Genomic DNA, 14,004 nt, shown 5'->3' on the forward strand with positions numbered 1-14,004 from the left:
TATAATTTTAATGCCAACAATTCACCTGTAATAACTCGTGATCTTATGCTCTCTTCCAATGATTACCACTAACCCTCAAAGGCCCAAAGACACCCTTCTTTGTTCGAAGGTCAATAGAGCAACTTTCAAGGCTTTTAAATACAACTATACTTGTCAACTATTCTTGCCCCAAAAAAGGGAACTAAACAAAATCATCTCCTTATGGCAGAGGCCAAATTTTTAGCACTTCCAATTACACTCAATGTAACGCCCCGAAAATTTTATCTAATAATAATTTATTTTGCCCCCGTTTGATCCCCATTAAATTCAAGTCCATTACATTCCATTTTTCTCTCACCTATTTTCAACCACACAATCTTTCATAAAATAATATTACACGTAAATTGAAAATTTTTCTTTCTTTTTCAACCACTCATTTTTTTAAAAAATACTATTCCCCCCATTTTCATTTTCAGGTAATGGGGGTCAAACGAGGGCTTTGTATGCTATATATTTACATTTTGATATTGATGGACTAAAGTGAAATATGTTTCAAATTATTTAATTTTTGGGTCAAATAATTAGATTTTGATGAAGTGAAGATAAATATATTGATATTGGACTCTCTTTGTAACTCGTAATTAATTAGGAGTCTTGACCTAAGAAAAAGTTGTTTTGGATTAGGCTAATCAAGTTAAGTTCAATTAAAAGAATAATAGGTTAATAGAGTTGGTGAGGACTTGCAATATTAATTAAGTAAAATTCTTTTCCTCTTCTAATCCCTACCACATGTGATTTTTATTGATATGAAAACATTACTTGAATACAATTCAAATTCTATTATTTGAAACCAATTCTTATCCAAATTCTTTGTATTACACAATTTTTCAATTCTATTTACATACAAACTCAATTGAAAAATTTCAACTATAACCCTATTTGGCTCATATTTTAATCAAATTTTAATCTGAGTTAAAATCAAACAATCAATATTAATTACATTTTTTACAGGTCCCACAACTTTTCAACTACACATTTCAAAAATTTTTAAAAATTTCTATCAAAATCTATTAAAAATCTAATTTTAATTCTCACCAAACAATCTCTATAAATATAGCAAGAATTCCAATTATTTTCCCCCGCAAAATAGAGAGAGAGCCATGGTAGAGAGGGGGGAGAAGATAAAGTATAGAAAAATAATAGGAGATTTTTACGTACAAGATTTTATTCCTTCCAACCTTTAAATAAACGAGGTAAGATACTTTTGTACAAGTGATTTGTGTCCTTATGCTTTTATGACCCCATTTGGTTTTGATTTTTCAAGCCAAAAAATAAATTTTTTTTATCGTCACTTAACGTGGTAAAAAGTCATTTTAGACTTCTTCACTCACATTAGGACCCAATTTTCTCTCTAACGGTCAAAAAATTGATTCTACCAATACGTACCAAACATGTCCTATGTATTCAATTAAATATACATGAATTACCAATGACCTTCGAGTTCTTTAGAAAGAGATATGAAATCCTTCGAAAATTTACGAGGACATAAGATGGTTGTGTTGCTTCGTCGCCGTTATACTCCATAAAAGAAGAGTGATATGAAGTGTTTATTTATTGTTGTATAATTATGTATGAAAATTGAATGTATTTTACTGAATATTTTTAAATACTCTTACAATAATTTTTTAGGTTAGTTCGGGTCGATTGGAACTATGGCGGGATGGTGATGCGGGCTGCCACGAGGATTCGAAAAAACGAAAAGCATTAAGTTTTCCTGTCTTTCAATTTGTTGGTTAGTTTGATTAGTTCAAACACGTGTTATTTAATTAGTTAGGTGTTTATGTTTTTTTAACATACAATTTTCATGTTTTAATTTAAATTTATGAATATCCCAGTTATTTTTTTATAAAGAAATTTGTTTTTATCATTCCGCCATTAATACGAAGAAAAGTAAATATTTGGTAACACTTCAAAGTTTGTGAAAATTTGGAGTGTTACACTCAATATGGTTGAGTCAGGTACTAAAAGTTCTGTGTAAAGTCAGAATATTAATAAAAACAAAGAGCTCCTATAACATCTATTTTCCTTTTCGTGAAGCAAGCTTATGGGGACACTAGTCAAATCTACAATAAATGAGTCTTCAATGATTTATAAACCATCGCCAACAAATGATACTCATTTCTAGGTTCTCATCAGTCCATCAACATCTATTTAATTACGAAGGCCATAAAATGGCCTTCGTCATTGTCTGCCCTCCTCCCTCCTCTCCATCCCCTCCACCAAAACACACATGAACGCACGAATGCATCAAAGGTGTGAATAAATTTCTTTTATCTGCTCATTTGCTTTCGTGCAATCTCATCCCACCAGCAGTTAACTGTATAAGTGAAGAATCCATTGACCTTTCCCATCCTCCTATTAATTTTTTTCTTGCTTTGCTTGAGAATTCTTTTTTTTCTAGAAGCAAATTGTGCTGATATTAGAACTCAAGTAGACAGATCATCGTCTACTGCAAGCTAGTATGCTTGAAAACATTCGGTTATACTACCAAAACACAACTTCCCCCCTTACTTTTCAGATTGAAAGACACGGCTAAAACAAACTTAATTCAGTAGTCAAGGGAAAAATAAGAAGCATCAACACTATATTTGGCAGCATTGAATTCGGCTAAGAAATTGGAACTTGCCGAGAAGCAGTTCAAACTTAAAGAAGCTCGCATACAATTCCCTTTACAAGGCTCAATCTTATGTTGCCAACCACTACTTGAATTACCTCTTAAATCACACATTGCATGGATGATTTGTGGTACACTACTGTAACTAGTGAGAGAGATTATTATGTCATCATCATGACAAGGATTGGAGGAGTAAAATATTACTTTCCATTTTAACAACGTTTCATTCAAGGGTTATACTTCATTTACAATAAATTTCATAATTAAAAAAAAAAATGAACTACCATTAGAGACTTACCAGAAGATGGAAACCTTAAAATTCCACCATTTCCATCTGAAACTGGGGACTTCCGACATGCAAGTGAACGGAAACTATCTAATGAACTGCCCTCCTCAGAAGCTAATGCAGTTTCCACAGTGGTAGCAGATTTAACATCCAAACGATCATCACCTCCACCTCCATTAAGTAATATATTTGAAGAAGTCTCTTCACCTGCTACCCTTCCACGGTTGTCCAATAGAAAGCTCCATGATGGTGAATGGCAAACATGCCTCTGCAAAGTTTCATTGGGTCTTCCACTTGTTATAGTACTGTCTCTAGCAGCAACACAACAAGCAGATCCCATTTTCTCTCACACACCCAGAACAAATTATTGATAGCTTATGGGTAACTGTCTTTCACATCAATGATTTTAGCAAAAGGGACAAGAACTCATACAAACAGGAGTTATCTGCAATCAAAAATTGAATGGTAACAATCAGACATCAATTAATTATGATCTCGAAATAACTTATACACTTTACATGTGCCAACAGTGAAAAACCTTCTGATTTTTTTACCAGGACCTTACTCAATAACCCAAATCTCTGATACCTTAGCTGACTCACAGTAAACTTGTATACAAAGCATTAAAAATTTATAATAGTATTATATAATACTAAACAGATAAGTAAGAGAAAATGAAAATTAAAATATAATGATATCAACACAGCCAGTTATCAGACTTGAATGGATATGGAAAAACTGAATATCATGATTGACACCAGAATAGTCACAAAGAAAGTGGAAATGGAGACTGAAGTATTGTGAGATATGATTTCCCAACTGTAGTCTCTACAGAAACTGTATGCATACAGTCGGAGTGGTATACAGTACTTTTACAATCATTCACATAATTAAAATCCGAACAAATGAAAAATTATAAACTGCAGTCAATCATCAAATACAACAGAACTACAGGACCATTTTGACTGTGTCAAATCAACCCATTCTGATAAAACAGCTCGATCATCACCAAAAATTATTTACCTAAATCTCCAGCAAACTGAAAATACAGAAACAATTTTGATTAATTAAGCGAAAATCGAACCAATAAATTTATACACCGCAAACAAATGCCAGATGCACAATTAGCGATTCACAAAGCTATTTCGGAGAAGAAGACAGGTAAAACACCAAAAAAACAACAAGAGTTCGACACTGTAGTTGTCATAAGAGATCCGAAATTCATGCCCAAATAACTGTAATCACAGTCAACATATTAGCATATCTCATTCACCATTACATAATAATCCTTTCTGATGCACATAATTTCCATTCATATCTCACAATTAAGGCATCTAAATCTCTCACTTGCACACATCTATGATAATAATATAAACACAAACAAATATCACATATATATTGAAGTAATTATAGATTTATACCGAGCCTCCTTATAAATACAAGCGAATTTTACGTGATCGAACCTGTACGTTCCCACCGGTCTGAAACCCTAGAAAGAGAGAGTAGCTGCGTGCGAGAGTATCGAATATATAGATATGTGCAAAATTAGAGAGAGAAGGTTCTGCTTGTTCTTCTACTTGTATATTTGCAGAAAGAAAGAGAGGCAGAGACAGAGAGAGGGCGTTTTGGACGGTTTTCTTAACGCCGTCAGTTTTTGTTGTGGTTATAACGGCGTCAAGGGATATCTGTCGTGAGCAAGTGTAAAAGTCTAAAAGAGCTTTATTAAAAGCCGATTTTCTGGGGAAAAAAATATTTGTGCTATTGAGTGGTACTTATCGCTAAAAGGGATTGTACCTTATGATTTTTTTTTAAAATTTTCCTATTTTATTTACTCTTTTTCTTTCTTTAGGTTTGAAATTGTGTCAGTGAGGACTGCGATAGAGGGGAACCCTAACTGGTTTCTTAAGGGGTAAGCGGAGTGCGTAGTACGCATTCCATGCTTTTCAAAAAAAAAATAATAAAATAAAATAAAATAAAATAAGCCATTTTTATTCCATGCTTTTCAATTTACACACGTAAGCATCATAAGCCATTTTTATTCAAAAAAATAAAAATGAAGCGACATTTGTCAATTATACTACTCGAGTCTCTCTTCTCATTTCTCATGTGAACATAAGTCCTTATTTAAAATTAATTTGTTTATACTCATTTTTAATTATAAATGCTTCAAAAAAAAAAATCATTTTTTAAGTTTTTTTCAATTTTTTTCTTATTTTATATTCACACATTCTCCATGCAAAAATATGACAAGTTGACGACCCACATTTCTATTTCTAGTATAGAATAAATTTCAATGCATAATGATATTCACGTCATTTTTTGATCTAAAATTTGAACGTTAACACTTGAAAATTCGACCCATCTTGACACATACATTATGAAAAATTCTTGGTATTGTCTCACTTTCTATTCATAGCTAGATATTACTCGATTTAGGTTAGAAGTTAGGACATGTAAATGAGAAATGGTGGATCTGATTGAGGGTACAAAACAAAGGGATTTATGTTCCACACTTCCACACACACTAGCAGACAAGTGAGCCCGACTCTTTTACATTTAAATACAAATGCAGCTAACTTAATTAAGGCAAACAAACTAGAAAAGCCAAACATAAACCCACAAGATATGTGTCTGTGTTGGGATTAATTGTTGGTAAATTTAATTAGCAGTGCATGGAGTGAAATCGGGTTCTCATATACCGTATATGTGATTTAGACACCGGATTCACGTTTACCGTATTAGACAGTGATATAACAACAGAATTTGTAGAAACTTTATGATAACTTAAAGGACAAACTGTTTGTTTTCAAAATTTGAATTTCCATAAACACGGTTTCATATCCCGGTTCGTATATACAAAAGATTATCTAAATTGTGAGAATTAAAACAAATTCAACTACTTGAATAAGTACAGCAATTATATTATTTGCAGAAACACAAACATAGTATAAATTTCAGAAAATAGAGATTTAAACCGAAAGTTAAATAAATCTGGAAAGCATGTAAATCTACAAATAAAGAAATGCACAGAGATTTAAATTGCAAAGCATATAAATCTAAAAATAGACTTTTAACCCGAGACCTGTGTAATCACAGTTTTATTAAAACAGATTCGCCCCCTCACTGTAAGTGCTTGAAGTCTAGTACGAGCGTCTGTTTTCCAAAATATAACGGTAAAACCAGCAAAATCTGAGTACTACAGAAACTACTCTGACAAACCGATTTAACGTCTGAACAATATCACCACCACCACGACTTCACTAGACAGAAAGAAGACGACGATAGAATTTGGGAATTTTTTCGTGCAGAGAGAATTTCGTATGTTTTTTCATAAGTTTAATTGCTGGAAAACGTGAGATTTCATATAGCATAAATCTGCCGTTAACTCTATAGCAATTAAGATTGGAGTCACTTCAATTTCTAGGAATTTTGGAAGTTTTAGAAACTCAAAAGTCAGTGGAGAAAATAAGAAAAAAAATTGCAAAACGTGGGTTCTCCAAAGAGGCCAATTTTTGCCACGTTCGTTCGACATTCATGTACACAGGTCGCGCCCGTACACAAGTTCAAGGTCCGAAGGTAATTTTGGTCTAAAATTTGCACCTCCTGCGTGTGCATATGAATAGAGCCTCTATACTACACGTGATTACACCATTCCAAAGTGTAATTTTATATAAAGTAGTTCTTGCTTTCATATTTTTCCTATGTGGGACTAACTATAATTTTTTTCCCACATAATCATCTTTTAACGGTCATCTTTGAGTTCCAATTTCTCATTCACCCAAGCTTCATTTTTGGCAAAAAAATATATATGATTTTGATATTCTCACGGAGGAGAACACGGATCAACTTTGATCTTCCAAATTGGACTAACGGGTCCCACCGAAAATTTTGCCAAAAGTGAGCTATTACTCATTTTTTCCAACAATCCCCCACATGAATGAAAATTGGGAGAGACATGAGACTGTGAGACACAAGACTTGGTGACCTTGAGACACAAGACTAGGTGATAAAGTTCAACGGTTAAAGCCTGCGTAGAATATGTAGGCATTACCCTTTGAACCTTCCCTTGTGAAAGTATATTTACTTTACTAACTGATCAGTAGACATGTTGTCCTTGAACTGTTCTGCCATTTATACAAATGATGATATACTCCACACAGGATTCTTCCTAATACAATTCAGTTCTCATTATTATATTCGTTTTGGCCATGAACATATGCCTGGTTCTGTGAGAGTTCTTCAGAATTGAGCCCCACACAATTCTCTTAGAAGCAGCCTCACTTCTCTATCACATAGGTGATTTCTTAGTACAAGTTACCCGTATTACTTGGCTCGATTTTCGACGCATAAGAATCATTAAAAACTTATTGCTTATCCTTCATCCTTACGGGCATCACTGTTACATCATAGGAATGGACAGGAGAAAACACTCCCACAGTGATTTTATTAAGCATTTACAATTAAGTTGTCCCTTTGAACCTTGATCTTGGGATCTCCAGTCAACCAGGTTGAGTTTCCTTTGTAATGGCTTATTCATTCAAGGGCTTAAGTCTCATTCCTTTCAATGATTTCCCAACTAACTCTCTATTTAACCCTTTGGTTAGCAGATCTGCAATGTTATCTTTTGACCTTACGTAGTCAATAGTGATAACTCCATTTGAGAGTAGTTGTCTTATGGTATTGTGTCTACGACGTATATGTCTAGACCTACCATTGTACATGTTATTCTATGCCCTTTCTATTGCTGATTGACTGTCACAATATATGCAAATTGCTGGTACAAGTTTTGACCATCTTGGAATATTCTCTAAGAAGTTACACAACCATTCAGCCTCTTCACCACATTTATCTAGAGCTATAAACTCATATTCCATCGTAGATCTGACTATAACTGTTTGTTTAGAGGATTTCTACGATATGACAGCACCTTTCAATGTGAACACAAATCGACTGGTGGACTTTAAGTCTTTCATATCAGATATCTAATTAGCATCATTGTATCCTTCAATGACAGTTAGGTATCTGGTATAATGTAATCCATAGTCACGAGTATATCTTAAGTACCTTAGTACTCTTACTATTCTTTTCCAATGCTCAGCTCTTAGATTACTCGTGTATCTACTCAGTTTACTGACTGTGTAGGTTATGTCTGGTCTTGTACAACTCATCAAATACATTAGATTTTCAATAACTCTCGAGTATTCTACTTGAGAGACACTTTCACCTTTGTTTTTAGATAGATGTTTACTTGTATCTATTGGTGTTCTAGTCAAGCCAGTATCATCCTTATTAAATTTCTTCAAAATTTTGTTCACATAATGTGACTGACTTAGAACAAACCCATCTGATGTTCTTGAGATTTTTATTCAAAGTATAATATCAGCTAAACCCATATCTTTCATGTCAAATCTCGAATTCAACATATTTTTAATGGATTCAATTATCTTATTGTCACTACCAACAATAATCATGTCGTCAACGTAAAGACATAAAATGAAATAACCATCTTTAGTGTCTTTGACGTAAACATATTTGTCACACTCATTAATTTTAAATCCACTTTCTATCATGACATTATCAAATTTTTCATGTCATTGTTTGGGCGCTTGTTTCAAACTATATAGTGATTTCACTAATTTACAAACTTTTTTTCCTGCCCTGGTGACGAAAATCCCTCGGGTTGTTCCATATATACTTTTTCTTTTAAATCCTCATTTAGAAAGGTCGTTTTAACATCCATTGGATGTACTTCAAGATTTCGCAAAGCGGCAATCGCAAGTATCAACTTAATAGATGTTATTCTCATTACTGGATAATACATATCAAAGTAATCAAGGCATTCCATTTGTTTATAACCTTTTATTACTAATCTAGCCTTATACTTTTTGATAGTTCCATCTGCTCTCATTTTCCTTTTGAAAATCTATTTATAACCTAGTGGTTTGCTTACTGGAGGAAGATACACTAACTCATGCATGATTCTGCAGTATGGAATCTATCTCACTTTTAATGGCCTCCTTCCATTGAAGTCCTTTCGAGGAATTCACAACCTCTTGATAACTTTGAAGTTCACTTTCTAGCATATAGGTCAGAAAATCAGGACCATAAGATTTTTCTGTCATTTTCTGTTTGCTACGTTTAACCTCAGTCTCTTCTTCTAGTTTTTTGTCATGACTATTTTCAGTCATAGTCTCATATGTTCGTTTGGAGGAGCTTGCTTCCTCTTTGGACTTGTACGGAAATACATGTTCAAAAAATGAAACATTTCTTGATTCCAATATCGTGTTTTTGTGTATGTCTGAGATTTTAGAATCATACACAAGAAACCGATAAGCACTTGCATACCCAATGAAGATGCAATCTACTATCTTTGGCCGTATCCTTACCTTCTTTGGTGTTGGAACGGCCACTTTAGCAAGACACTCTCACATTCGTAAGTATTTAGAGGAAGACTTTCTTTCTTTCCATAACTCATAAGGGGTCTTTTCCATTTTCTTTCAGGGCACATTATTTAAAAGGTAATTTGCTGATAACACAGCTTCCCCCTACATGTTTAGAGGTAACCCAAAACTTACTAGCATTGCATTCATCATTTCCTTTAAAGTGCGATTTTTCCGTTTAGCAACACCATTTTGTTGCGGTGAATAAGGTGCGGTAGTTTCATGTATGATTCTGTGTTGTGTACAAAATTCCGCAAATGGTGCTTCATACTCATCACCTCAATCGCTTCTTAACACCTTAATTTTCTTATTAAATTGAGTTTCAACTTCACTCTTATAGAGAATAAATTTCTCTATAGTTTCATCTTTACTTTTTAGCAAATACACATAACAGTACTAGCGTCGACAAAAGTAATGAAATATTGTTGCCACCTCTTGTTTGTATAAGTTTTAAATCACATACGTTGCTATGAATTAAATCAAGTGGTTCTGTGTTCCGTTCAATTGATTTAAACGATGACCTTGTCAATTTTGTCTCAACACAAGTTTCACACTTATGTTTTAAATCAATGTGGAACTCGGGTTTGCAATTCAAGTTAACTGGTCTTCGTAAAGTATCATAGTTAACATGTCCTAATCTACCATGCCACAAATAAGAAGACTCAAGCAAATAAGCAGAAGAGTTTGCTTTATTTATTTTCGGTTTAACAACCATTACATTAAGTTTAAACATATCATTTTTCGACAAACATTCCACTTTTTGACAAAATAACTTTGTCTCACTCAAATACAATGTGAAAACCATGCTTATTCAAAAGGGACCCAGATACTAAGTTCTTGTGAATTTTCGGCACATATAGCACATTGTTGAGAGTCAGCTCTTTTCCCGATGTCATCTTCAAAACCACCTTTCCTTGACATTTGATTTCAGAAGTTGTTGAATTTCTCATAAACAACCCATCTCCATTCTCAATTGCTCCAAACGCAACAAACAGCTCCTTATCAGAGCACACATGTCTCGTAGCACCGGTGTTAATACACCACTCCTTAGGGTTTAAACCCACCATGTTCACTTCAGAAATGACAGTTGAGAGATTCAGCTCCGACACATCTCGTGCCATGTAGTTGTGCACTCCAAAAACTTGTGGCTCACTTTGTCATAATTGAAACATTTTCCTTGAAATTTCTTCTTAGAAAATCCACATTTCGGTCCTTACTTGGTCCTTTTACTATTGGATGCCTCAGACTTATTTTTATAGTTCTTAATATTTTGACCATGCTCCACAACATTAGCTTTAACAGCATCAGGATTGAACCACTTCTTTTTGGAACTCTTGTTATCTTCTTCAATTCAAAGTCTAACAATTAGTTTTTCGACGTTCATCTCCTTTCGCTTGACTTCAAATAATTTTTGAAATCTTTTCATGCGGAGGGCAATTTTTCAATAATTGTAGCCACTTGAAAAGTTTCATTCAAAATCATCCCTTTGGCATGAATTTCGTGAAGAAACACTTGGAGTTCTTACACTTGACTGATAACCGTTTTGGAGTCCACCATTTTATAGTCTAGAAATCTGCCGACAATAAACTTTTTAGCCCCAACATCCTCAGTTTTATATTTCTGTCCAAAGACTCCCACAATTCCTTAGCAGTTTTCATAGTACTATACACATTGTATAGCGTGTCTGCTAAGCTTTTCATAATATAGTTTCGGTACAGAAAATTCGAATGGTTCGAAGCATCAAGTGCACTGATGGCTTGAATATCTCCCTCACCCCATTGCGTTTTGGATCAGTCTCAATCAAGAATCTCGCAAGATTTAAAGTGGTCGGATAAAATAACATTTTCTGCTGCCACCTTTTGAAATTCAAGTCATTAACTTTCTTCGATTTTTCTCCATGATTAATCGGAATATTAACGGTACGGCCAGTTGTTGAAACCACAGTTTGACTCACAAGATGACTTGACAATTTAGCCACAGTCTAAGCCACAATAGAGCTTGGCCCTTGAGCCACAGCTAAGCCCATAGCCTGATTTTCAGTAGACACAGTTTGGGTCACATCCATATTGGTCGATTCGGTTGCCATTTCTGAAAAAAAAAATTTAGTTTCCAAAAACTAACAGTATAATAAACCAATTTTTTCCTTTAGGAATCTATTTTAAGTTTATTGGTAAATTTAATTGATAGTGCATGGAGTGGAATTGAGTTCTCATATATCGTATACGTGATTTAGATACTGGATTCACGTTTACCTTATTTGGCAGTGACATAACAACAGAATTTGTAGAAACTTTATGATAACTTAAAGGACAAACTGTTTGTTTTCAGAATTTGAATTTCCATAAATACGATTTCATATCCCAGTTTGTATATACAAAATATTATCTAAATAGTGAGAATTAAAACAAATTAAACTACTTGAATAAGTACAGCAATTATATTATTTGCAGAAACACAAACGTAGTATAAATTCCAGAAAATGGAGATTTAAACTGAAAGTTAAATAAATCTAGAAAGGATGTAAATCTGCAAATAAAAAAATGCACAGAGATTTAAACTAGAAAGCATATAAATTTGAAAATAAACTTTTAACACAAGGCCTGTGTAATCACAATTTCCTTAAAACAGATTCGCCCTCTCATCGTAGGTGCTTGAGGTCTTGTTCGAACGTCTGTTTTTCAGGATACAACGGCAAAACGAGCAGAATTTGAGCACTACAGAAACTACTCCGACGAACCGATTTAGCGTCTGAACAATATCACCACCACCACGACTTCACAGGACAGAAAGAAGACGGTGATAGAATTTGGGAATTTTTTCGTGCAGAGAGAATTTCGTTCAGTCCAACATTCATGTACGCAGGTCGCGTCCGCACACAAGTTCAAGGTTCAAATGTAATTTCGGTCCGAGATTTGCACCCCTGTGCGCGCACGTGGAGAGAGCATGTATGCTACACATGATTACACTATTCCAAAGTATAATTCTATATAAAGTAGTTCTTGCTTTCATATTTTTCCTATGTGAGACTAACTACAATTTTTTTTCCACATAACCATCTTCGAATTGTCATCTTTGAGCTCCAATTTTTCATTCACCCGAATTTCATTTTTGGCAAATAAATATATGATTTTAATGCTCCACGAAGAGAACACAAATCAACTTTGATATTCTAAATTGGACCAATGGGTCCCACCGAAATTTTTCCCAAAAGTGAGCTATTACTCATTTTTTCCAACATTAATTAATTAATAATCTTTGAATTATGATATAATAATTTGTCAAGAATATGCTTTTCTTTGGAAAAATGAAAATAACACGTCCTGTTTGAAAATAATTTATTTTCATTTTATTAGGTCCGAAGACTCATACTTCATGTATTGATAGACAAGTGTTATTTCTTCTGTATACAAAAAAGTCCAACACATTTATGGAACTCACAATTTTTACAAAGTTTTCATCTATAAATTTCATCAACTTTAATTAAAATCTTCTAAAAATTTAATTTTTAGTCAAATTAAACAGGGACATTCGTGATTTCATATTTCAAGCAATATCTTGACTAGCAGGATTGCAATATCGTGCAGGTTCATCATTCATGCGTTGTTTATATAATTCATATAAATTGTTATTGTTCTTGGTGAATTATTGATTAAAAATGTATTTTAGTATAGTAAAGAGATAAATAAAATAGGCTAAAGTGGCGCAGTGTGGCAATTAATTCCTGCCAAGTTTTTTGGACGGTTGGATAGCTTTTGAGAATACTTTGAAAACGATTTTGACGTGTAAAGAACCCCAATAAAAGGGACACTATAAATAATTTTTTTTTGCATTACAGACACGTAAAGTGATGGAACAATATCGATTACATGGTCGAATAAATTTACAACACAAAGGGAGTTTCATGTTTTGGTCTGAAGTCATTTTTGTGTCCCGACATCGATGAATGATTTACTCTACCCAATTTATCCTTCCACTTGTCACATATATGTAACCCGTACAAAAGAATAATTAAATGAAGTTTTGAGGGCATTTATGGCAACTCGAACAAAAAAGTAAATGTCAAAATATAGCGTTAGTAAATCGTATTCTAGACAATACTGAACAAAATATTACTTAAATATTCTCTATCGAAGTAAAGTGAAAAGTACTAAGTAGAATCGAGTTTTATTACTTAGAACATACTTGACAAAGTTTTTCAAGATTATAAGTTCATCAAACTTCATTTTTAATTATATATTTCATGAATTCACTAACTTATAATCTCAAAAACCTTTGTCAAACACAGCTTAATTCCTCTAATTACGTATTGTTTTGAAATTGAAAATCAAATTTATAAAGAGAAAAGTATTTCTGAAACTTGAAGCACTATAAATATTTTAAAGTTCTATGTTGAAGATATATATACACGTGCCTACATGTTTAAATTACAGCGTGTATGCGATTATTGTAGGAACAACATTAGGTGGTGTAGTTGTATATAAATAATTGCAATTCCAACTCTCTTGGTTCATGCGATTTCAATAGTCAAAGAAGGAGAAAATATGTGATTTGACTGACTGCCAATTGATATGGGATTTTTGGTCAATGTTGAATAGTGTATATATACTTATAAATATTTTGTCAAC

At 33.4% G+C, this 14,004-nt stretch overlaps 1 protein-coding gene across 2 annotated transcripts in view; it reads right to left on the reverse strand.

Annotated features, from left to right (window-relative positions):
• The window catches only part of LOC111410541, a 7,507-nt gene extending 2,958 nt beyond the window's left edge, over positions 1-4,549 (reverse strand). Inside the window, exons 1-3 of one of the 2 annotated variants that reach the window (XM_023040940.1) lie at positions 4,403-4,544; positions 3,963-3,978; positions 2,952-3,384 (exon numbers count right to left, since the gene is read on the reverse strand). In XM_023040940.1, coding sequence (XP_022896708.1) covers positions 2,952-3,279 — 328 coding nt within the window. In that variant the 5' untranslated portion in view covers positions 3,280-3,384; positions 3,963-3,978; positions 4,403-4,544. Of the gene's footprint in view, positions 1-2,951; positions 3,385-3,962; positions 3,979-4,402 lie in introns of both variants that reach the window. The other variant, XM_023040939.1, reaches the window with a different exon arrangement.
• Positions 4,550-14,004: the final 9,455 nt, after the last annotated feature.

This window comes from Olea europaea, chromosome 15 (genome assembly GCF_002742605.1).
Source record: "Olea europaea var. sylvestris chromosome 15, O_europaea_v1, whole genome shotgun sequence".
Classification (NCBI taxonomy): domain Eukaryota; kingdom Viridiplantae; phylum Streptophyta; class Magnoliopsida; order Lamiales; family Oleaceae; genus Olea; species Olea europaea.